Source organism: Lytechinus pictus, chromosome 18 (assembly GCF_037042905.1).
Source record: "Lytechinus pictus isolate F3 Inbred chromosome 18, Lp3.0, whole genome shotgun sequence".
Classification (NCBI taxonomy): Eukaryota; Metazoa; Echinodermata; class Echinoidea; order Temnopleuroida; family Toxopneustidae; genus Lytechinus; species Lytechinus pictus.
In genome coordinates this window covers 23,561,153-23,584,179 of record NC_087262.1, presented here as the reverse complement: position 1 = coordinate 23,584,179, position 23,027 = coordinate 23,561,153, and the positions used below count along the sequence as shown (strand labels likewise).

At 36.9% G+C, this 23,027-nt stretch overlaps 1 protein-coding gene across 1 annotated transcript; it reads right to left on the bottom strand.

Annotated features, from left to right (window-relative positions):
• Positions 1-414: 414 nt before the first annotated feature.
• Positions 415-12,087, bottom strand: LOC129281851 (uncharacterized). Its single transcript, XM_054917781.2, has 6 exons — positions 12,030-12,087; positions 11,297-11,488; positions 10,557-10,712; positions 6,021-6,060; positions 1,698-3,869; positions 415-762 (listed from the first exon to the last, which is right to left on the bottom strand). The coding sequence occupies exons 2-5, from the start codon at positions 11,474-11,476 to the stop codon at positions 3,778-3,780; spliced, it is 468 nt and encodes a 155-aa protein (XP_054773756.2). The 5' UTR covers positions 11,477-11,488; positions 12,030-12,087; the 3' UTR covers positions 415-762; positions 1,698-3,777.
• Between the last annotated feature and the right edge of the window lie 10,940 nt (positions 12,088-23,027).

Here is a 23,027-nt window from a genome sequence, read left to right as displayed (position 1 = left end):
GGGCAAGGACAGCTTTCCCATAGGCCATGTACTTTATTATCAGGAATTTGTGGTTTTCTCCTAAGTACCCATTCCCCTGGGGAAGTAATCTGAATATAACCCAGGTAGTATATTGTTTTATGTCCTCATGAAAGAAAAATATAATTTGAAATAAAACTTTTGGAGAAAATGACATTTTAGCCAAAATATGTAATGGAGAACATGGAAGAGTAGTCCTTGCCTTATATCACTATGACATCCCATATGCGGCCAATTTGAAGTCTCCATGAGTACAGTGATTGCCAATATTTACAACTTTTAAAAATTCATAACTTTCTTGTTGTTTGTCCAATATTGTTCAAACTTTCACCTATCAACTTGTCTGATTTTTCTTTTCCTTATAAAAACAAGTTTTTATTTGGGTTGGATTCCCCTTTAATTAAACATTAGCAATGAAAGATTGAAATATATTAAAATATAATATACAATATTAAAAAAGCACACATCAGTATTGGAATAGGGTGGTCATAAAAAAAAATGGAATTGTCTTGACAAACACCATTGATAAGAATACATTATAGAATTAGATTTATGTAAAGATAATTCATGAATAGGTAATGGGAAAATAATTGTACAATGAAAACAAAGCAGTGCAGTACAGATAAAATTTAAGTACTGTTGATTAAATAGAATTTCAATTTTCTCTTAAAAACATACATTGAGTTGATTTCATTTATTACTGACTGGGAATAATTACTGAAATATAATTAATGAAGTACTTCACTTCACCGTTAAAACATGAGGAAATGGTCATATTTAGATAGAAAATATATAATGAAAATGCAATTTTTTAGATTGTTAGCTTCCCATAACTTTAACACAAAATTGGACCATGGCTTAATTTAAACTAGACTTCCGAATATGGGCTGACACTCCCAGACATTTTTTAATACTTTGATTTACAAATGTGCTGATGCATTTGGTATTTACTGTTTACCATATTTAAAACACGAATGAAAACCAGGTAAACAACTGGGTTAATGTTCAAGATGTTGGTATATCAGGTGGGCTTTTCCTGTTTTCAAGAGAAAGTCGGTTTTGAAATAGATATATTGCCTTTATGCACCTGGGTTGCATGTTGGGAATTTACGATTTACGACAGTAGTGTGACCAACAGTTACAAGTTCACTGATTACTGAAAGAAATACAACTGAACCAGTAGAATTCTAGTCTGCAGGCACAGACCCTGATTGAAACTTTGATCAACAAGTGTGTTTCCACGCATAGACTAGCACATACAAAAATTGCTGTTTCAAGGGCCTTCAGTACACAAGGCATGAGTAGGCTGCAATTGAGACCCTTTACTCGAGTGAATGGTTTGCACATCAGACTAGTAGAATTCCAACTAGTAAATCTGGAAATTCGAACATCGGATTACTGGTCTAAACAGTAATACGTTTCCAGTAATATCATGCTGGTCCAGTTAAGAAATTACACAAGAAAAACGCCATAGGTTCTGTCTGCATTATGTCTTGAAAACGTTGAAGGCGGGGTGCTGATGCGTTTTACCATCCGATCTATATCTCCGTAAGATCATAAATGCCTTATCAAAGTGTGGCTATATAGGGATTTGAACCCTGTGCTTTGTTGTTAGTGATTTCTCCACTGGACCAACAGACAAGACAGAAGAATCAGTTGTGGAATTTCATTTATTGCACATTCAAAATGATTTTCACATTACAAACAAAGAACGTTTCAAGATATTGGTACATTCTGACTGATTCATCTACATTGTTCCATAGATTTAAAAAAAATGAACCCCCCCCAAAAAAAAAAAAACCTGTTGTGTTGACTATGTAAAAAAATGAATGATTTTCATTGGACAATTTCTCAGATCACCTGAAACGTATATGAAGACACTGTGAAAGGAATTGATTTATATTTCAAGGCTGAAATTTGTTTTTGTGATGAATCACTTTAAGCCATATATTACATGTAGTGTATAAGTATCAAGTCAGTGATGGAAATAATGAAAATGTACAACTAAAAAAATACAAGATTAGTTTTGTACATTTTGAAATAGGAATTAAGTTAAAATGTAAAGTGAATAAAACATTCATTTTCTTATGATAAGTTGTTCGATACAAACAAATCATTGATAAATGAGATGGAGATTGTCATCATTTTGCATTCTTTTTGAAACAAATGATTTATAAACTCTTATAGATATGAAAAGGTGTAGTAAAAGGAGTAGACACCGAAGATGTGCAAAACACAAAGCTGCATGTACATAACTATGAAAACAGTAAATTAATAACAACATTAATAAGCGGATACAACCACTTCATCACTAAATGGCAGAACTTATTTTAGGAAGGGTTCCAAAATTGGCCAAGGAAGTATGATGAGTTTACATCAAAATGATGTAATAGTATATACAGAGTATAATGGAAACTGCATATCTGTATATCTACCAAAATGTTCAAATCACTTCAATGTTTTTTATATAAATTTTGTATCCATTTCAAAAAGGTCACTTTACATAAAATATTCTAGTTTTCTCCTTCGTTGGCACTTTTCAAAATATCTGACCTTTTGTCAGGAATTTATGTGGATTTCAGGGCCCCGTCTCACAAAGAGTTACGATTGATCCAATCAATCGTAACACTGGAAATCCATCAGTGTCATAATTTTTTCTAAAGGAAATTTGCAAAATGTCCTTTGTAAACAAAGGAGAACACACCAAATTGTCAAGAAATCGATGAATTTATGGATATACATTCATATCTAGATTTTTTTTAGCAAACATGCATTTTTTTGGTTGACTTTGCTGGCTTTCCATAGCTGCAATTGATTGGATCAATCGCAACTCTTTGTAAGACGGCCCCAGCACATACACCCATGATGGCAGGTCGGGGGGGGGGGGGACTGGAGAAAATTTTGATTTTATTGTTATAAATAGACAATGAAATGTATGTACAAGTTGTTTGGCCCCGTCAATTGTGTTGAGGGGAGGGGGGAGGTGTTGGAATGACATTTCTTTTTTTTTTGTGGTTTCCCTTTTGCCCTACTCCTGGGCAATCCTGGATCCAACGCTGTATCCACAATTCTTGATCTCAACACTTTCACACTCCCTCTTGTCTATTTAACTCGAGTTTCTGGCTTTGAACTACATTAGAAAAATTATCCAACTGGTGAAAACACACATAAAACACATTTTTAATGCAAACACCACAACAGATAAAATCCCTCAAAAATATCGAAGATAACGGTACACCTTTTCAGGATCATGTCCAAGAAAGATGCATAGTGTACCGTTAAGCTCCTATACGTTGATTCATTCTTTGCCCTTTGAAACCTTCAGATGTTATTTAAAAAACGGAGAATGTATGTTTTTAACGTACTGGCAATCTACATTGGATAATCTCTTCTTTCGTGTTGAAGTATCTCAAACAAACATTTCGAGATTTCGGTTATCTTATTACCAAAGATGCCCCCTAGTACACAGTCTCATCCTCTGTGTTTGATACACAAACTCCAAGCATAAGTCAGGTACATAATTCTTTTCTTCATATTCCTTGGTCTGTTTAACTAGTCATGGCAAAAACAGAATTAGAAGTAGCTTGTAAGTTGCGAATCAATAGAATTTTGACCGACGACAAATTTATCCCAAAGATGAGCACAAATTTGATTTTGAGATCGACACCGGCATGAGAAGAGTTCCAAAGTTGCTCCGACAGCGAATTCGATGATGTTGAAGAGCGACCTCTACTGTTCAGTCAAGCGCCTAGAGTCTTTTCATGGGAGATCTTTACAGCTGAAACTGACTACTTTCTTCTTCGCGTCGCCGCTGTACGAAGGAGGATTCAGCAACCGTTTCTGGTCATGACCTGCAAAGGGGAGAGAATGAAGGATACTGAATGAAGGATACTGAATGACGAGTTACATGTGGAAGAAAGATAGAAGGGGGGGGGGTAGTATCCCAGTATGCCCATGAGCATAGGAAGTGAGGGGCGAGGGGACAGATCGGAGTTACGATAAGGTTCTTGAAACATTGTAAAGTTATCAGGTGTCGCGGAACCGGGAGGGGGGCTGGACGGGCTTCAGTCCCCCCCCCCCCCCACTTTTTTTCTTTAAAAAATTATAAAAAGGTAAAAATGACCATTTGTGATCTTTTTTTCATGGTCAGCCCCCCCCCCCCTCCTCCCCAACTTTCAAAACCGTTCCTCGGCCCCTATTATTGTGGAATAAGAAAGTGAAGGCAGGGACGGAAATCTCTCCCAAAAGGTAGGGGGGACAAGGGGCTGGAAATTTGACAAGCCCCCCCCCCCAAAAAAAAAAAGAAGGGTTATCACCCCAAATTTAAGGTCATTTCGACGAAAATAAATTTGACAAGCAAAAAAAAAGGTTATCATCCCAAAAGTAAGGTCATCTCGTCCTAAAATACATGTTCTATTTCCATTTTGAATGATGTATTTCTTACCATCATAAAATACCACAAATAGTAGCGGGGACATTTGATATTGTGTCCCCCTACTATTTTGAGTAGGGGGGGGGGGGGAGTCCCCCCTGTCCTCCCTGGATTTCCGCCCATGAGTGAAGGTAATTTCGTTAAGGAAGAGGTAAAGGAAATATCAATAAAGAGTGGAAAACGAGAGACGGATGTTACGCAGAGCGAGGGAGAGAGAGAGAGGGGGGGGGGGGGGGGGACTGGGACTCGAACAGGGAGAATATGATGACGGAAAGTTAAAAAAAGGTACTGGATGGAGTGAAGGGGACGAGAAATCATGAAGAAGGTGAGATTCGTTCAACAGTTCGAATATAATTATTGAGTATTTGAGTACGTGAACGACCCAAGTCCATGACAGTGTATTTCGAGCAGATTGGGGAAATAAAACGATTTTTGTGTTTGCCCGGTGAGGATTTTGTTCATTGTTTCACTCATTTGGGCCCTTCTGTGTAAAATTCATCGATATGAGTCGCACACAAGAGTGGCTCATAAAGCAACAATCTCCCAATATATATGGACTTGTGTCCACAAGGAAGGAAAAAGCCACAAAACAATAAACATGCTCTTTTCTTCTGAAGCCCACCCAGCCCCCCCCCCCACTTTTTCCGAAACCATGTACAAAAGCGTAAAAATGACAATTTGAATGTGATTTTTTTACATGGTCACCCCCCCCACACACTTTCTAAACCTTTCCGCGGCCCCTGTTGATGGGAATGAGGGAAGGGAGATGATGTCGTTAAGAAAGAGGCAAATGAAAATATCAATAACGGGTGGGAAATAAGAGAGAAAGGGGTGTAAGGCAGAGAGAGAGAGAGAGAGAGAGAGGGGGGGGGGTAGGGGACTAGGAAGGAAAAAAGTCACAAAACAATGAATATAAACATGCTCATAATTATCCATGTTTTTCCCCCCTTTAGCCGACGTATCTAATTTCTCATTACATGGGAAAGGTATAGGGTTGATCTAGCTACCAGACACTTCAAAAACATGGTGAAGCCAGACATCAGAATCGTTTATGGGAAGGGCTTTAGTCGAGTTCAAGAAGTACTTTCGTGAAGACACTAGCACAAACCCCCTCCAGTTCATCCCGGTGTCAAATTCCGTAAACACTCGAAAGATTTTCATCTCTTCGAAATGAGAAAATGGAATTATATATAGTTCTTGACTTGGTTCGAAAATGTTGTCTTAGTAGTGGATATTCTTGGTTGCTATGGTCATGATGGTTGGTTTGAATTGGATTGTTACATTTTGTCATATGTGAGATCTTTTTTTTTTTTTTGCATTTCGGGGAACAACCGCATGCAGTGCTGATGTAAATGTTGACATTTTTGACAACATGAATACATACTGTACTCGAATAGCAGGACATCAATTATTGATTGTATGGAATTCCGTTTTCAAAAATGGTGGGGTTTTTATGAAACTAAATTATGTATTTTGAAAACTAGCAAAACTATAAAAATGTTTTTAAATGAGATTATAGATGAAAAAATATTGCAATCATACTACGAATAACATTAATGTGAAACATTACCTCTGTCTTTTGCTGAATACTGATTCCTGATTGGCACGCTCTGTAGTAATGATAAGGAGAAATAGAGAGAGAGAGAGAGAGAGAGAGAAAGAGAGGGAGAGAGAAGGGAAAAGAGAGGGTGGGGAGGAAAGAGGGAAATAGTAAACAAGATGAAACTCATGGGCATAATTTATAATTTGATGTTAGGCGCCACATGTAAAGGGCTTCCCATCCGAGTGGCGTCAAAATGTCACATGGTTAGCAAGTCACGTGCACTCCTAGCACATCCAATCAAATTCAATCAATATTTTGAACCGCGAGTTTGCGACGTACGGGGTGTATGCATGCAATGAGTCACCACGATTTGAGAAAGAAATTTAGGATTCTGAATTTATTCGCCTTTTTTGATATGCAAAGTAATGCTCATATTCGTGAGTTGTCAAAACATAACATTAAATGAAATTAGAATAAGTACTTCTTTCTCAAAGCATTGATGGGACTAATTTTCATCTTTAAATACGTGAAGGAGGGTGTAATACCGAATTACGTCTTTAATATTAGTTGTACTGATGAATACCCCAGTGACTGCTTAAAAATATTTATGATATGAAAATCTCCGAGGGGTGGATGGTTTAAGTCGAAAGCCTAGGACTCTATCGCATGATAGTTATCGGGATGTTCATGTATGGAAAAAATGCCTTCGAGTCTTTTGATGTTAAAACGATTTATATGCGCACATCTCAGGGGCAGTTTTCTGAGGAGGTATTGAATTTCTTTCCTCCCCATACACCCGTCATTCTCAACAAAATCTAAATCATTTACATATTTCCAGGTACAGATGTCTCCTTGGAATCTTGTTCGAACGTGTCGAAGGAAGTGTTCAGATTTTTACTAAATGAAGCACCCTGGTATTAGCCCTATATATTTAGTAAATGTCTGTATCATAATTCATTTACATTTAACTCTCTATTTCCAGGTACACAAGTCTCCTTGGAATCTTGTTCGAACGTGTCGAAGGAAGTGTTCAGATTTTTACTAAAGGAAGCACCCTGGTATTAGCCCTATATATTTAGTAAATGTCTGTAACATAATTCATTTACATTTAACTTTCTTCTCAAACGTGTCAAGTTGGGATTTAATTTTATAGCTGAAGTGGCAGATTACGATTCAACTTTAATTTTACTGAATGTAGGTTTACTTGCGTATTATTTCAGTATTTTATTTTTATTTATAATATTTTGACTCATGAAAACATCTTTAAAATCTTCCAGTATTTTGTGTCTCTTGTTTAAAATAATTTACATCTTTTCTAACAAAGCAAAATTGATTAAAGATTATTAATTCATATCGTCTCTGATTTTTTTGTAAATATTTTTATGTAAAGTTTCTGTTTTTCCTTTTTATTTCAAAAATTACTTTTATAAAGTAAAATAGTCGGAAGAGTAATTTTATATTTCTTGTGTCCATTTCCTCATTGATATCATTTTTACTTTCGTTGCCTGTATCTTTGAACAATTAAACAAGTATAATTTAATTTCCTGAATATTCACAAAATAAGAAAAAAATATGGTTTTGGATGATCTCAAGTGCTTAAAAATTATGTTATAGTTAAGCTCCCCGCCAGTTATTGTTATCATGCTATAAACTTATTTCATTTCATTATATTATCAGTTTAATATACCATAGTTAAACTTAGGTCAAGCAGTGATTGTACATGTTAATGGCGGACAAAGGCAGTAACTCCAAGCGATCATGATCATCATAAGCATTTCAAGCGATTTAGCATATGTCATTCAGCATGGTCATTCGAACATTGTGGTGTAAAACAAAATGTCCACCACCAAAGGGCGATCCATATTGTTTTGGTATGCTCGGTGTGTTATTATTCTTTGATCGATCTAAAGGGAGAAGTCTTAGCAGCAATATGTCGTCTAGGATTTCAGTCCAGCTTGCCGAAGAGTTCGCCACCCTTCGGGTCAAGAGCGTGGGTTTGCATTCATTAACTACCATGCTCAATGGAACATTCACATTAAATGCTGTTCTGCAGTTTATCTCCGATGTGAAAGGTATACCACCATGGCCGTACGCACATATTTTTCCGGGTGGGGGGGGGGGGGCAAGACGCATATTTTTTTTTTAACTCAGACGGAGCGAAGCGACCGAGCTTGTCATGGGGGCGCTTTTGCATTTCTAAATTGAAACGGAAGGATTTCGTGCTTCCTTTTGGTGAATTTTGAGAAAATTCTCCGAAAAAAATGTAACTGTACAAAATGTCTGGATGGGGGACGGGGGCATCTTCCCACCGCCCCCCCTTGTGTATGGCCATGGACACAGCACAGTGAATACATGTATATCATAAGTCTTACCCCATCCCCCCACGAAAAAAGTGGAGTTGAAACGCTAAAGTCAACTGAAGACAGATCCCAGAAATATCAAATCAAAAGCAGACATAGAGTTAAATAATATAACATTTACATTGTTCACTCTTCAAACTATTAAAACAATACTAAAAGATAATTGTCACATTTGAATTTACATTGTCTCATTTTTTGTCATTGCAAGTTCATATTCATTAGGATTAAAGCCTAAATCAAAATATTTTAAAGTGAACAACTGAAACTATATGCGTATTTCGATCTTAAATTCATGCATCATCTATATTGCAAAATATATATGAAGTTTTTTTTTTTACATTCAAATGGACACAATAATAAAAATGGGTTTGATCCGAGGGATTTCTGTTACAACAAAATGGCTAATCTCTCTCTCTCTTTCTTATCCAACTACGGATCATTTCATGGAATATAAATGGTGATTCTCATCGACAATGATCATGATGATATACAATGGACAACAAAACATAATAACACCAACAAACAAACAGGTAACCATTTGACATTTGTGGTGATCATTGTGGTTGACTTCATCTACACAATATAGATGGGGAAGAGGGCAAAGAAGAAAGTGATTTATATTCTGTTGTGACCAACCAGGTGTCAGTTCCAAGTTTTAACCAAGCCACAACCTGAATGGACAGTAACTCAATACTGGAACTAAGATGCGGCTGGGTAAATGATATACCACCATGATCAACAGAGTTTGGATTGATGTTTATGTAAACTGACGTATTTTGAGAAAAAAAGAAGAAGAAAAAAAAACGCCGTTAGCGTCAGGGACAGGCGCTTGTTTGTTTTTATTTCCATAAAAAATGAAATATATACATGATCAAATTTAACAAATCGTCAAATTAAATTGATAGAATACCACTGTTCTTTTTCCGCTGAAAAGTCGCCCATCATGTATATAATTTTGAGGCATAAAATGTCTTATTTCATTGATCTTCCGATAATCCACCCTTCCCCTTCATCTTTCCGTCTTGCGCTCCCTTCATTAAACATGTTAAAATTAACTTATTATTGAAATGGACGTATCCTTTAATGTTAAGGAGAAGATGAAGTTGAGAAATACATCTTGATAGTAGCTCCTTTTCATTGCTTAAATCGTCTATGGCTGGCGGCATTACTGTCCAGATTCATTAGTAAAGAAATTACATTCTTTTTCGTGAATTCCCCAAAGATCACGCGAATGCATGTTTGCTGTTAATTCTAAAAGCCGGTTAAAAAAACTACGTGACGGTGGGAGCCACATCCACGGTAGGAGAAAAAAAAACCAACAACGGATCGCAGAAAGGTGTTGGCTTTAATACTCAAGTCACATCCAAGAAAGGGCACAAACATTAATGAATGAAGGAACTGATAACACGGGTGGTGGGAATCGATAAACAATAAATGATATTATCTTTATTTTCTCTTATCCACCAACCCACGAAATCATGGAGGGAAAAAATCAATCTCATGAGCCTGATGCCTTCTCTTGCTGCATGATCAAATAAGAATTGATTGAATTCTTTGAATGATAATTGACTACCGTTTGAGGATCGGTGATCTAAACGATCTTGATTTGAGGCAATTAATTGTAACCTAGTTTATCAGACTGCACTAAATTTATTTCATATACTGGGATGAATATTCCCATGATTCTAATGAAATTAATTATCTGTGCTCTCACTGACGCCGCCAAAAAAAACCTTAACCATGTTCCTGTCTCGATAGAAATTAATTTATTACAATTATTGAGCCCTTTATAACTTTCAAAACTCTATTCAGACATGGTGCGTGACATACATGTACATGATGAAGTCGAATATCTATCCCCATGCTTCTTACCGACTATCCGACAAGAATTACGCCCGAGTCGCACCAACGATGCAGACTCCAAACCGACCGATATGTGATTAAAGCTTTGATCGATCGGCGCCGTGATATGACTGCCATGGTTCCGTAACACGAAGATAATCATCACTAAATAGACTGACCAATCACGAACAATGTTCCATGCGCATTTGGTTCAAAATACTGACCAGGAACCAATCAGAAGTGTTATTTACATTTGCTATTCATCGCTATAAGCTTGTGTTACGGAGCCCAAGCAGTCGTTAACACAGGTATGAACATGATGAATGTCGCAAAAACAGTGAAAGTCAATGGCAAAGCTTACTTCGTGTTCTGTGAGAAGAATTGATTTGGGAACGAACACTTGTGGTTTGTTGCAGCAAATTCCACCACAACACGCTACCACCGACCCCGAGATTGCAGCAACAAAATGACAGAAAAATACAGTTGAGATGATGCTGTTGACAATTATTGATGTTGTCTGTAAATAAAGAAATATGATAGATTTACTTTCTGTTATAACAATACAATATTCTCCCCCACAGGCCCGTTATTTAACCATTGGTATTATTATATATTCCTAAATCTAAAACAAAATGTATACATTCTGTTTTAATCTAAGAATATATAATAATACCAATGGTTAAAATAATGGCGGACCTGTGTTATTTTTCGGATATACTTTCTTTGAGCAAGTTGAATCGACTTTATTTCAAATTAAAGAAGATGAAATCAAGAAGATAAGTTTGGGTGGGGTGAGGGTTTGAAAGGGACACGATGTTTTGTGGTATAGGCCTGGCCAAACTATTGGGGGGGGGGGGGGGGTAATAACCAACAACGTTGTGGAGAAAAATGACGATAAAGAGATCTTGAAATTGAATTAACATGATTACTTCACGGTTCTAGAAACATAAAAGGGGATTTTATCTGTGTAGCATAATAATATTAGTAATTAAACAAAGAATATAACATTTTATAATGCACCATCTATATGTAATATGATTATTCTGATTCCCACAGGAAGAACATTAAAAAAATGTTGAAGGAGTAAGGAATTGTACTCACACAATTTTTGGTGAAGCCGTAAGGGTCTCCTTTAATCATTGTCACAAGGAATGGATCATCGACGGGTCTTGATGTGAATACCCGAGGGTGGTGACACGCCCAGCTCTGGCAGATTGCGTAACTCATTCGATACATGAACCCAAAGCCTGCAACTACGGTACTCAGAATACACATCGACATGTATGTCAATATCTGTAATGATGGAAAACATCATTATCCACAATTATGTAATTATTGAATATGATTACTATTTTAAAATGATTTAATTATTGACTATGAATACACGAAAATATACGTAATCGTCAATAATAATGAATTGAGCATGATGCGGAATTATTGAATTGAAAAAGTAAACAAAAGTAATTATACTGATGTAAATATTGAATAAGATTACACGGAAAAGCAAATTGTGATACGTACAGCGCATAAAATAATATCTCAATAATGCGCCAAAACAATTCAAACTAGAATACTCAACTGGTGCACATGTAATAAACGCACTTTCTGTGCCAAGCAAAATGATTAACAAAGTGCAAACGTGCATCCAGCTAATTATCATATTTTAGAAAATACATGTTCTCGCTCGGGTTGCTTTTGAATCTTCGAATGTAAGATTTTGATGAAATAATGAATATAGATAAACGAAGATAAATATAATTATACAAACGCGCAGGCTAGTTATGCGACTAGTTGAAAATATCAAGACTAGAAAACACCCGAATTCATGACTTACAACTTTCTTTCTCTGCTTGGCTGACTTGATGCCGAGGATTCCAGTTACAAGAAAAATCTGTAGAGAAAAATTTATAAAAAAATATCAAATTTAATAATGGGAAATACATTGAAAGTGGGGAAAACGTAATCAAATATCTTTATTTTCATGTATGATATGATGATTTATGTTGTTCTTTATGTTTTCATCAGGTCATTGATGAAAAACAGTTTTATGCTGATCTTTTGTACCTGAATAAATATGTTCTAATAAATAAATAAAACATATCTTGATTGGGCCTTAAAAAATGTAAACACAAACAAGTAAAACAATAGGTTGTAATGAGCTTTAAAAAAAAAAAATCGCTTATCAGGAGAACATCTCCCCCAAAGGCTGAATAATAGTTATCAATTGTCACGTCTATGGGGGGGGGGGGGCATCTATGATTATTACTAATCGGATGGTACTTGCATACAACTTTGTGCAAGAGGGGTGTATTTGACAATGCCCCTCCTTCTTTAGATTGATGCTGAGATGAGGCACAATTGAGGGTAAAATGAAATCATCTTGTGATTTAAAATACATGGTTAAATCAAAGAGAATAATAAAGATATACATGGCTTGATACAACATTGTGAAGGAAGTCTTTATCAATAGATTTACTGACGTAGAGACCTTTAATAATCCAACGTGTCACCGTTCCTTTCTGAGTATTGAGTGGTAAATATAGATCGTTGCATTGGCCAAGGCTCGTACTGTCCATTCAGGCAAAGTACAAACCACTGCATTTCAAGTCAAGTCCTTCACATTCCACTGACAATAACTGATAGAAGACCAGGGGGAACGTTATCCATCTTCCAATATATTTTCATTAATGTATTGTATAGCTATCGATGCGTCTTTGTTAACTATTGCGTTTGTGTGTTTCCCCAGTTTCTTCATGGTCTTCATCGGTCACCATGAGTCACTGACGGATCCGGGAGGGGGGGGGGGGGGGGCAAGTGCCCCCTTTTGAGAACCATAATCAATATTTTTAATGTAAATATGCCGTTCTTACACAAGTGTGCCCCCTTTGAAAGTCACAGCATATATTTTTAATGGGAACATGTCGTTCATACACAAGGGAGGACTTTTTTGGGGGGCTTGTCAAATTTTCCTCGGGAAAATATGCTCCCCCATCTTTTGGAAAATCCTGAATCCGCCTCTGCCATGAGTACATCGGTAACACTAGCCTATATAGAATTCAACCCATGACATACTTTTATATCCATCATTCTTGAAAAAATTGATCTACAATAAAAAAGTGGTTCAAGTTTGCACCCCAAATTAAAAAAAAATGGTTCAAAATGCGAGTCTCGGTCCTTTCTTCCCCCTTTTTTTGCACCGCCAATGCCCATCGGCACACTTTAAGCGTTTTAAGTTGAGTTATTAAGCCTCAACTACAGAGTGCATGGAATAATGCATCATCATCAACACGTGTACAACCATTTGTTGATTTCTTCTATTTTGGGGACTATGTCTAACAAGTTTGTTAACTTGCATTTTAGTCTCCACTTCCATCATCAGATTACATCTTGATTGTTTCATGTTACTTTATATATATGTGTTATGATTTTATGATTGAAATAACTTTGAATTTAACTGAACTGAAAAATAGTACAGGGATGATTTACTGCAAATCGTAACCTGTGGTGCTTTGCACACCTATACACTTAAAGCGGCAGCAAAACTTCTTAGGGTGCAAAGATGCCCTCATAAAGGAGCGTCCAGTGTTGTAGGTGCAAATTTGCGCACCCTATTAATGGTAACAATGTGGATCATGCACAGTCTATGCCTCTCTTCCCCCTGTCATCCCGAGCAACCAAGGCATGTTTGATTTATGGACGACACCTTTGAGCTCTCCGAGCTGCATATACATTCGATTGACATAACTCTGCCAATCAACACAATTTTCTTTTGGAGGGTTATCTTTTCATCTTGCCTATCTCTCTATCTCTCACATCCCCGCTCTATCTCCATGGAATAAATCTGCCTGAAGGGGCTTTCCCATTTCATTAGCTTCATAAACAAACACACACACAAAATGCCATCCCACACATTTGAGATTAAGTAGATTCTCCCGTCTTAACTCCTACAAATCAACAGCCTAACGCAATTCCGGACCCTAAATCCCCTAAAGTTGAAACGCCACTCGATTAGCCTGCCGCGCGCTGCGTGTACACGCAATCGAAAATGTGTTGATATTAATGCATCCCCGTGGAAATATTGGCCCGCTTTTGGTTGAAAATGAGAAGGGAGGAGATCTCGCGTTTATATTGCGCTAGGTTTCATGATCAAACTTAACGACGGCCTTAATTCCCTTTATTTTCTTTTATAATACTCCCAAGACATCCCAAGAGTTGTGGTCTACTTTCTTTCCTCTCATGAAACGTGATAGGTTTTGTGTAAAGCGTGGAGAAGAACAGCATAATGCGGATAGTCCCGCATGGAATACAGCGGAGTAATCTAATTTTATCTTGTTTATGGGCTCTTATTATCTTCTTATCCGTCTGTGGGGGAAAGGGGAGGCAAGTTTTTCTTCGCAAGATAACAGAACCGTGGACAGTTTTTAGTTTTCCTTTGTAAAGGATGATACACAATCATGTGGCGCGCAATTGAGCCAATTTATCGACTTTCATCTGCTTGGGAAGGATGGAGACAAAAAAAGAAGAAGAAAATAAATGAATGTTAGAATGCCCCTCCTATATAGCTCCTAATTTCCTCTCAATGATAATGATAGCTGATGTATTTAAGAACACCGAAAGCTATATTTTCAAAATGGGAGATTGAAAGATATATGCCAAACGCAGTATTCAATAGGGTGATATGAAACTAGATTTAAAAATTGTGAAATATTAGAAAATATTAAATCTTATTTAAGAGAGGGGAAGCGAGGGTGAGAATGATACTGGGGGGGGGGGGGGAGAGAGAGAGAGAGAGAGAGGGGGGGGGGGTAAACAAGTGACAAGCCCGCGATGCACCCGATTGTTTGACCTATACCTAGAATGTTGCCTGCAAACTTCGAAGAATTACGACGAATGTCTGGAGTCCTCACACCTCCCAAGCGTGACAGTCTCACGGACGGACGCTCGGTGCATGATGATTACCAATTTAACTCAAGTGTCCTCCTCTGCCCCATTACACCTCTTAACCTATTTGCAAAGATCATGATCGGGTTCCCAGGGGGTAATAAACGAGGGTGGTTTCAAGTTCAAGGGTATGCTTCTGTACCCCCGTGTGGTGCTGATATTGGAATGATTAGCTAAAAAAATACACAATCAAAGATGAACTGTCCAGTTTTGTAGGTTATTCATTCCGAATGAAAAGAACCATGTTTATTAAAAACCATCAGATAAACTATTCTAATGTTTTAAGATATCAACAAAAAGAGACAAAACTTTGGAATAATGCGAGTGCAGAAATTTAATTATCTCAAGTGCACACTAAGTAAAAAACGCAAACCATTCAAGTTCCAAATAAATACACACTACACACACACCATGCCCATGCAATAGGCATAGCTTACGCGACTATTGTATGAGTTGATTTGTTCAAAACACGTGAGACAATTCTGTTATTTTTTGAAAAAAAAATAATGCTCCAAATTTGGTTTATATGACGTCAAACTACCCCTTTGCTTTATCCATCTGTACTATATATTTTTTATAAAACAAAAGGCTATATTCTTTCATTACGAAGACATGGTGTTCAAGTCGTGATTTAAGTGTTTCTTCTGAGGCATATGGTATTGTGCTTTTTCAAAGAGATAAATCTGACTCATTTTAAAAGTTATTCTTGCCTAAAATGCCAACGTGCATATTACAACGAGTAACCTGGGGAGTGTTTCATCAACGTGTCCGACAAGTTGTCGGATCTGACATCTTTCCTGGAATATGAATGGCTGAGAGGCACTGTTACTATGGTAACTGTCGGATAAAAAAAAACTCGCCTTGCGCCACGGCCTGACCAATGCAGTGATACGTAATACACCACAAGCAACTGTGATTTTAAATACGATTTTCAGTTACACCTATTATATTTATAAAACACCCCGTGCATTTATTACGACATCGATTCAAAAGCCATTAAAGCCAACCTCCAAATTGGTAATTGTCCCGTATGGGTTTCGAATAATGAACGTCTAAATTTAGTCTAAATCTCATCGGCGCAATAATTGGGATTTAGACATTCATTATTCATCAGTAACGGGGGACGTTCCCAGGGTATAGTCATTATATCTCGCTAATCCCTCCCCGACTAGTCATGACCTAATTTAGCAGGAGAAACTGGGCCAACCCTTCGAATGATGACAGACTGCAGAAGCTGTCAACCCGGGTATTGAGCCTCAACTACAGGGAGAAAGAAACAGTGCATTATCGTAGTACAGGGATGATTTACTGCAAATCGTAACTTGTAATGTTATGCATAATGCATCGAACTTGTAGCATTTAGAAGCGGTTTGTTCTAAGTTGGACATTTTGTGTGAAAATGTGTTTCAACCTTGATTTTAATTAGCACAAATACAACGGCCAAAGGAGAAAAAAAGAAAGCAAAGGAATGGAATGGACTGGAAAGGAACGTAAAGGATAGGAAAAGAAGTAAAAGAAAAGAACAGAGAAAAACAGAACAAAGAAATTTACAAGAAAGGAAAGGAAAGGATGGGAAAGAAAAGAAAAGAAAAGAAAAGGGGAATTATAATAACACTCTTTGAATTCTATACCAAAACCTATTACAAAATTAGATATTCATTTTTAAAAGGTCAACATTTTCGCTTGCTTTAGAACTTTTAAATGACACTTAGCTCATATACGCCATGATGTTCTCCATTGATTTCATATTGGTTCATAATGCCAGCGGTGGCATGAATTTGTATCATTATTTCGTATTTTCCGGTTCTATACTAAGCTCTCGATCTATAATCCTTGCTATATCAGATTCTGAATCTCTAAGTGCACGAATTTTCGTTGATAATCAAGTTTTTTTCATCAAATAATTTCCAAGATGACAGATGGGACGTTGGTAGTCAAAGCCCTGTCACCTATATGTCTTGGGCATATTTTTGATCGATCTTTTTTTCCGAAAAACTGGCAGCAAATCTACAAGCTGTGCGTATCAACAGATATCTTTTTGGCTCGGCATTAAAAATCATGAACTCGAAAAACAGCAACATAGAATAGCAAATAGGGGAAGACGGTTTCATCAAGCTATTCTACACGTCATGTCGCTTACATTGCTTGTACCATGAAACGATAATGATGTATCAATGGCGTATAGAGTAAAGAAAGAAAATCAAGCTATAAGTTTGGGGCACTGATTCTGAAAAATTGCGAGTGATCAAAGCGAGTGCGAAAAATCTACATTTTACAATTTACGTGATAGGTTTCAAATAAAAAAACTATTTATTTCCACATCTCGAAAAAAAAGATATATAAAAATATATAATACATCGAGATCAGGTCAATCAAATGGTTCCATAATCAGATAAAACATAACTTGTGATGTTAACATGAAAGGCCCGATCCTTTTATCTTATTACATAAATTACTGGATTCCTATCCGTGGAAGATAGCATCGGAGAAAACACAGTGCTAAGTACACCCGATCCTTTTGTATTATTATAGAAATGAGTGGCTTCATATCTGTGGTAGATAGCACAAAAGAAAGCATAGTGTTAATGTAGTACACCATATCCACTTTGTCTTATCATAGAAATGTGTGGGTTCATATCTGTCGTAAATAGCACCGGAGAAAACATAGTGCTAATATGGTACACCCGATCCTATTGTCTTATCATAGAAATGAGTGAGTTTACATCTGTGGTAGATAGCACCGATGAAACACGGTGCTAATGGTAGGCCCGATCCTATTGTCTTATTAAAGAAATGAGTGAGTTTACATCTGTGGTAGATAGCACTAATAAAATGTGGTGTTAATATGGTAGGCCCGATCCTATTGTCTTATTATAGAAATGAGTGAGTTTACATCTGTGGTAGATAGCACCGATAAAATGTGGTGTTAATATGGTACACCCGATCCTATTGTCTTATTAAATAAATGAGTGAGTTTACATCTGTGGTAGATAGCACCGATAAAATGTCGTGTTAATATGGTAGGCCCGATCCTATTGTCTTATTATAGAAATGAGTGAGTTTACATCTGTGGTAGATAGCACCGATAAAATGTGGTGTTAATATGGTACACCCGATCCTATTGTCTTATTAAATAAATGAGTGAGTTTACATCTGTGGTAGATAGCACCGATAAAATGTGGTGTTAATGTGGTAGGCCCGATCCTATTGTCTTATTATAGAAATGAGCGAGTTTACATCTGTGGTAGATAGCACCGATAAAATGTGGTGTTAATATGGTACACCCGATCCTATTGTCTTATTAAATAAATGAGTGAGTTTACATCTGTGGTAGATAGCACCGATAAAATGTGGTGTTAATATGGTACACCCGATCCTATTGTCTTATTATAGAATTGAGTGGGTTTACATCTGTGGTAGATAGCACCGATAAAATGTGGTGCTTATATGGTAAGCTCGATCCTATTGTCTTATTATAGAAATGAGTGGATTTACATCTTAGGTTGATAGCACCGAAGAAAACACAGTGCTGACATGACACACCAAATCATTGTGTAAGAATCGAGTGGGTTTATTTCTGGGATAGATAACACACAACAAATAATAATTTAACAGCATTTCAGAATCCTGATACACCATATAGTGAGTTCATATCAGTGGTAGATAGCACCAGGTAAGGGATATTAATCTAACACCATTTTTTATATCGACGTGCAGGTTCACAGGGGACGGAACTATCACGCCCCTGTCCGAAATAGTCGAGAACGTCGTAATGAGATAGTACTATCTTACATTCCATTTGATTTTTTTAAATCACACTGAAAATACTTATTCTATGTCTTTTTAAGTCAATCATCAATCCTTTTCCTTATCCTTTAATTTCCTTCTACCTGTTTTACTTCAAAATAGGACACATATACTGCAAGAGAAGGTTAAGAGAACTGAATCCTTGACGAAACTCTAGTAGCTAATTCGCCTCCGAACTTCAATCGCCCAGAACGGCTATTGATCTCATTCGACAACCGTTACTCTATATACAAACGTCAGTACGAAAAGATGATCCTAGAATTGTCGGAAAATGAGAAAATAAAGCCTTGAACAAACTAACGAGATTGAACTCAGACATCTAATGACTACATTGCTAGTATCTCGTTACGGGATTCTCGTCTATTTTGGACATTCGATTCACGTTATTTCCAAAGGGCAAATTGGCAACGTTGTTCTTTTGGACTGAAATTTTTCTTTATTTGAATCCTCGAATTAAACCTTAGCGGCTTCCCATCTCAAGCACATTATCGATTTAATTAGACCAAAGATTCATACTATTTCTTTTATGGTCTGTATTAAAAAAAATTATCAATTAAGACTAAGAACGGTTTTTCTTAAATAGAATCGGTTGAAGTAGAATACATTTTGCCCATGTCATCTGACATACTCGTTTTTTGGAGCCTAAGGCTAGTTCGATCTTGAGATTTCAAGTTTGATTAGTTTTGCCAAACTCTAGACAGCACTTAACCCATAATCCTCTCTCGCCTGAAGCTGGGTCTCTTTACAAGAATCAATCAATACATTCACGTTGCCGATTTAAAGAGATTGTTCGAAAATTAGTACTGATTATGATCGGAGAAGCCTTGTTTGAAGAAAATGTTCGGCGGCTGCCATTTTTCGGAATTAAATTTTATATTTCATAGTTTAACAATGATCGGAGAAGCTTTTGGGGGCAAAAAATGTTCGCCGGCTGTTTTATCTTTTGGAAAAAAAATTTACATTTTGCATTTCAGTTGTTTTTAATATGAAATTAGAATAAAAAAGAAGTGCAAGCCAATAATTCTATCACCGCAGGCATTTTTCTCGCCAAAACTATACTGTACGTACCTTTACAATAACTCAACCATCAACTTCATCATTCTTTTATGCATTACATTTATTAATAATTTTCAGATATTCTGTGTATTTTTTTCTAAATAAAAGCAAACTAAACTTAGTTGCACTATTGAATATCATTGGTCCATTTTAACAACATTATATAAGATATATCTGATATGATAAATGCACAATTGACATGATTGAAGTAACCTTGTATCATAATTATATAGGTCACCCGACGTACAATAAGGTCAGCAAAGGGCATGCTCAAATCTAAATCCAATCTAACCAAATTAAATAAGTCTATCTAATGAGTTTAACCTTTTATCGAAAAAACTGGCTTATAGAATTACCTCTGCAATCATTGCCGCGGGGGTAACACTGATCCCTTTCTATGTTAATCGAACCCTTGACTATGCAAGGTCGCCATTGTGTTTCATCGGCACTTGGCAATACTAATAATGATAGTGGTGTGTGGGGTGGAATGGTGGAGGGGGAGGAGGGCTGGTTCTAGGGGGAACTTTAAGGAAGGGTATTTTCGGACGAGGAAATAACAGTGCGAGAATAATATGGACATCCCATTTCAATATTCATTCGTAAACGTCTTGGAAAAAGTCATTTTGTATATTATATTCTTTCATCATTAAATGACATAATTAGGACCTGTTTGAATGTAACGTCACAAAGGTAGAATTTTAAGGTAGTCCCCATCAAACTCTTGTTACCATTTATGAGACACAAACAAACATGACATTACACAAACCAAGTCAGTTAATGCAACCACGATCTTGCTTTTGTGACATATGCACCATTTCTTCACCTTCCCTCCGTTTTTCTCCTCTTTCTTGCCAATGGGGGCGGTCGATACGGAGCTCAAGTTTGATTACCACGCTAAACTCGGTGACCACTTAGCGCGGGATCGATTTTATTTCTTTGATTAGGCACGGTGGTCGTCTGTCTTCACTCAATCAAACAGGTAACACACTTTCACTTCTGACAAGCATCAGTCATTAGAGAACAAATGGCGGGAAATGGGAGGGGTTGGGTCTTTTGAAGTTGGTTTACATAATTTATAAAGCCTTTTTCGACACCATCGGACGTCTCATGAAAACGATGAATTAACCACGTTTCTAGATACAGCCTTTTATCATAGATCGCCCGTGTTGCGATATGATGCGGACACATTTTTGTTTTGGGTGGGGGTGCTTGGGGAAGATGCCTCCCAAAAGTTCCAGGAGCGATTTAAAAAAACTATAAAATAAACGAATAAAAAGAGGAGTAAGAAATGAAAGAAAAGGAAAAAGATATATATGAAACAATTTATTTTACATGTTTGTTCAAATATGTCACGGAATTAAAAATTATTTGACTTCATTCATTGCTTTCAGGATCGTCGAAGCGCTATAAAGTTTCACAACATGTAATAGGAAGTGAAAATAGTCACTGAACTTGAAATTGAACAAAAGCTTCAATAATCTATACAAATATGCCCGTACGATCAGTAACATATTTGATATTATCATGTGCATGAAAAAACACAAATGCATTCGGCCGTTTTCGCAGGACTATCAAAATTTGACACTGCAATGACTGCACTGATTCTATCTAAAACAAATCAGCCGCGAGTTTTCTTTGAAATCATCCCATGGATTTGGGGACTAAAGTAATGTCAATCTCCAACCCCCCCCCCCCCCCTCTGGTTTCATCCCAAGCTGTGTCATTCAATCTCGATAACGATCATTTTGTCTTGTGACGCAAATATTTGCGAATCTAGTCGTGACATTTGTCGCGCATGTACTTATGATGTGTATCTTCGTGTAACGCGATGAGAAAATTGCCACTCAATAGCCCAAGAGCGGGCTCGAGATGCAAGCCTGGCACGTGATCAGAGGGATGATAACTATGTTTCACTGACGCCTAGCGTGGTCATAAATCCTTTGGTGCGACGAAAGCAAAAGCCAGCAAAGGAAACAAAAGACAGACATTATTATTTCATGAGTGTTTATCATTCTAGCATGATATTCAATAGTTATCAAGACGTTGTGTCAAGTACGAGCAGAATGACAAAATAAAAAAGTGAGGGCATTCTGTTATGTCTGTCGTAGATTATTTAAACCTATCAGAGAGAATATTGCGAGGTTATCTTGAATGTGTTAATAAGATGTAATGAAAATAATGATTAACGGATTAATTTATCAAAGGAATCTTTTTCTAGTTGTGAAATTCAGAAATATCCACTTCTTTAATCTAAAACGTGACTAGCTTCGTCTAGCTTCTAGAACGACGTAAATCCTATTTTGTAATGTCTCCATCATAATTCGACCGAGGACCTCCCAGTAATGAGACAGACGCTCAACCACTGAACCAAGTATGCCGAGTTGATTTTTCCCCAGAGATAGTATATTCACATCTACTCTAGATATATAATTATCTCTGCTTCAACGCTCAATCGACGGCTGCGACTACGATGACGAGCCCTGGGCGACGTCAAAGTCGATCCCAAGCTGAACTATTCCACAGATTCAAGACACATCTTAGCCCCAATGCTCTTTACGTTCTGTCATTGGCGATGTCATCGACACCTACAACATCGAGAGCGAACGGCGGCTAGCCTCTGGCGGCACCGCCCTCGTAATTTCTTGGCAGTATTAGGCTACAGTTACACTAAATGAACGGATTTACTTTCAGCACACTTTACATTTGATTAAATATCTACTCGTTGTGAAATCACTTTGTTTAATCGCATTGTCCTTTTGCGGTCTAAAATCACAAATGTTCGTAAATCTCGTCATCATCATCATCAACATCGTCATTACCATCATCATCATCATCATCATCATCACTGTCTTGATTTGAGGAATAACACTTTGAAAGAAGGTGCTAATCTTCTGATGTGTAGTCCAAATTAAAAATCTAAAATGGGAAATTCCATAATTTATAGATATATAATTGGTTTATGTGTATATTTGCATATGATTTCTTTAATTCAAATGAAACTGCATGATTCATTAGGTTTTATTAGCAT

Excerpts from the sequence above, each read along its gene's own strand:
- LOC129281851 (XM_054917781.2), bottom strand. The coding sequence starts at position 11,476 with ATGTCGATGTGTATTCTGAGTACCGTAGTTGCAGGCTTTGGGTTCATG. Across the intron at positions 10,713-11,296 it reads ACGGCTTCACCAAAAATTGT|ACAACATCAATAATTGTCAA; the intron begins GTGAGTACAATT and ends CTTTATTTACAG. Across the intron at positions 6,061-10,556 it reads TTCTTCTCACAGAACACGAA|AGCGTGCCAATCAGGAATCA; the intron begins GTAAGCTTTGCC and ends TCATTACTACAG.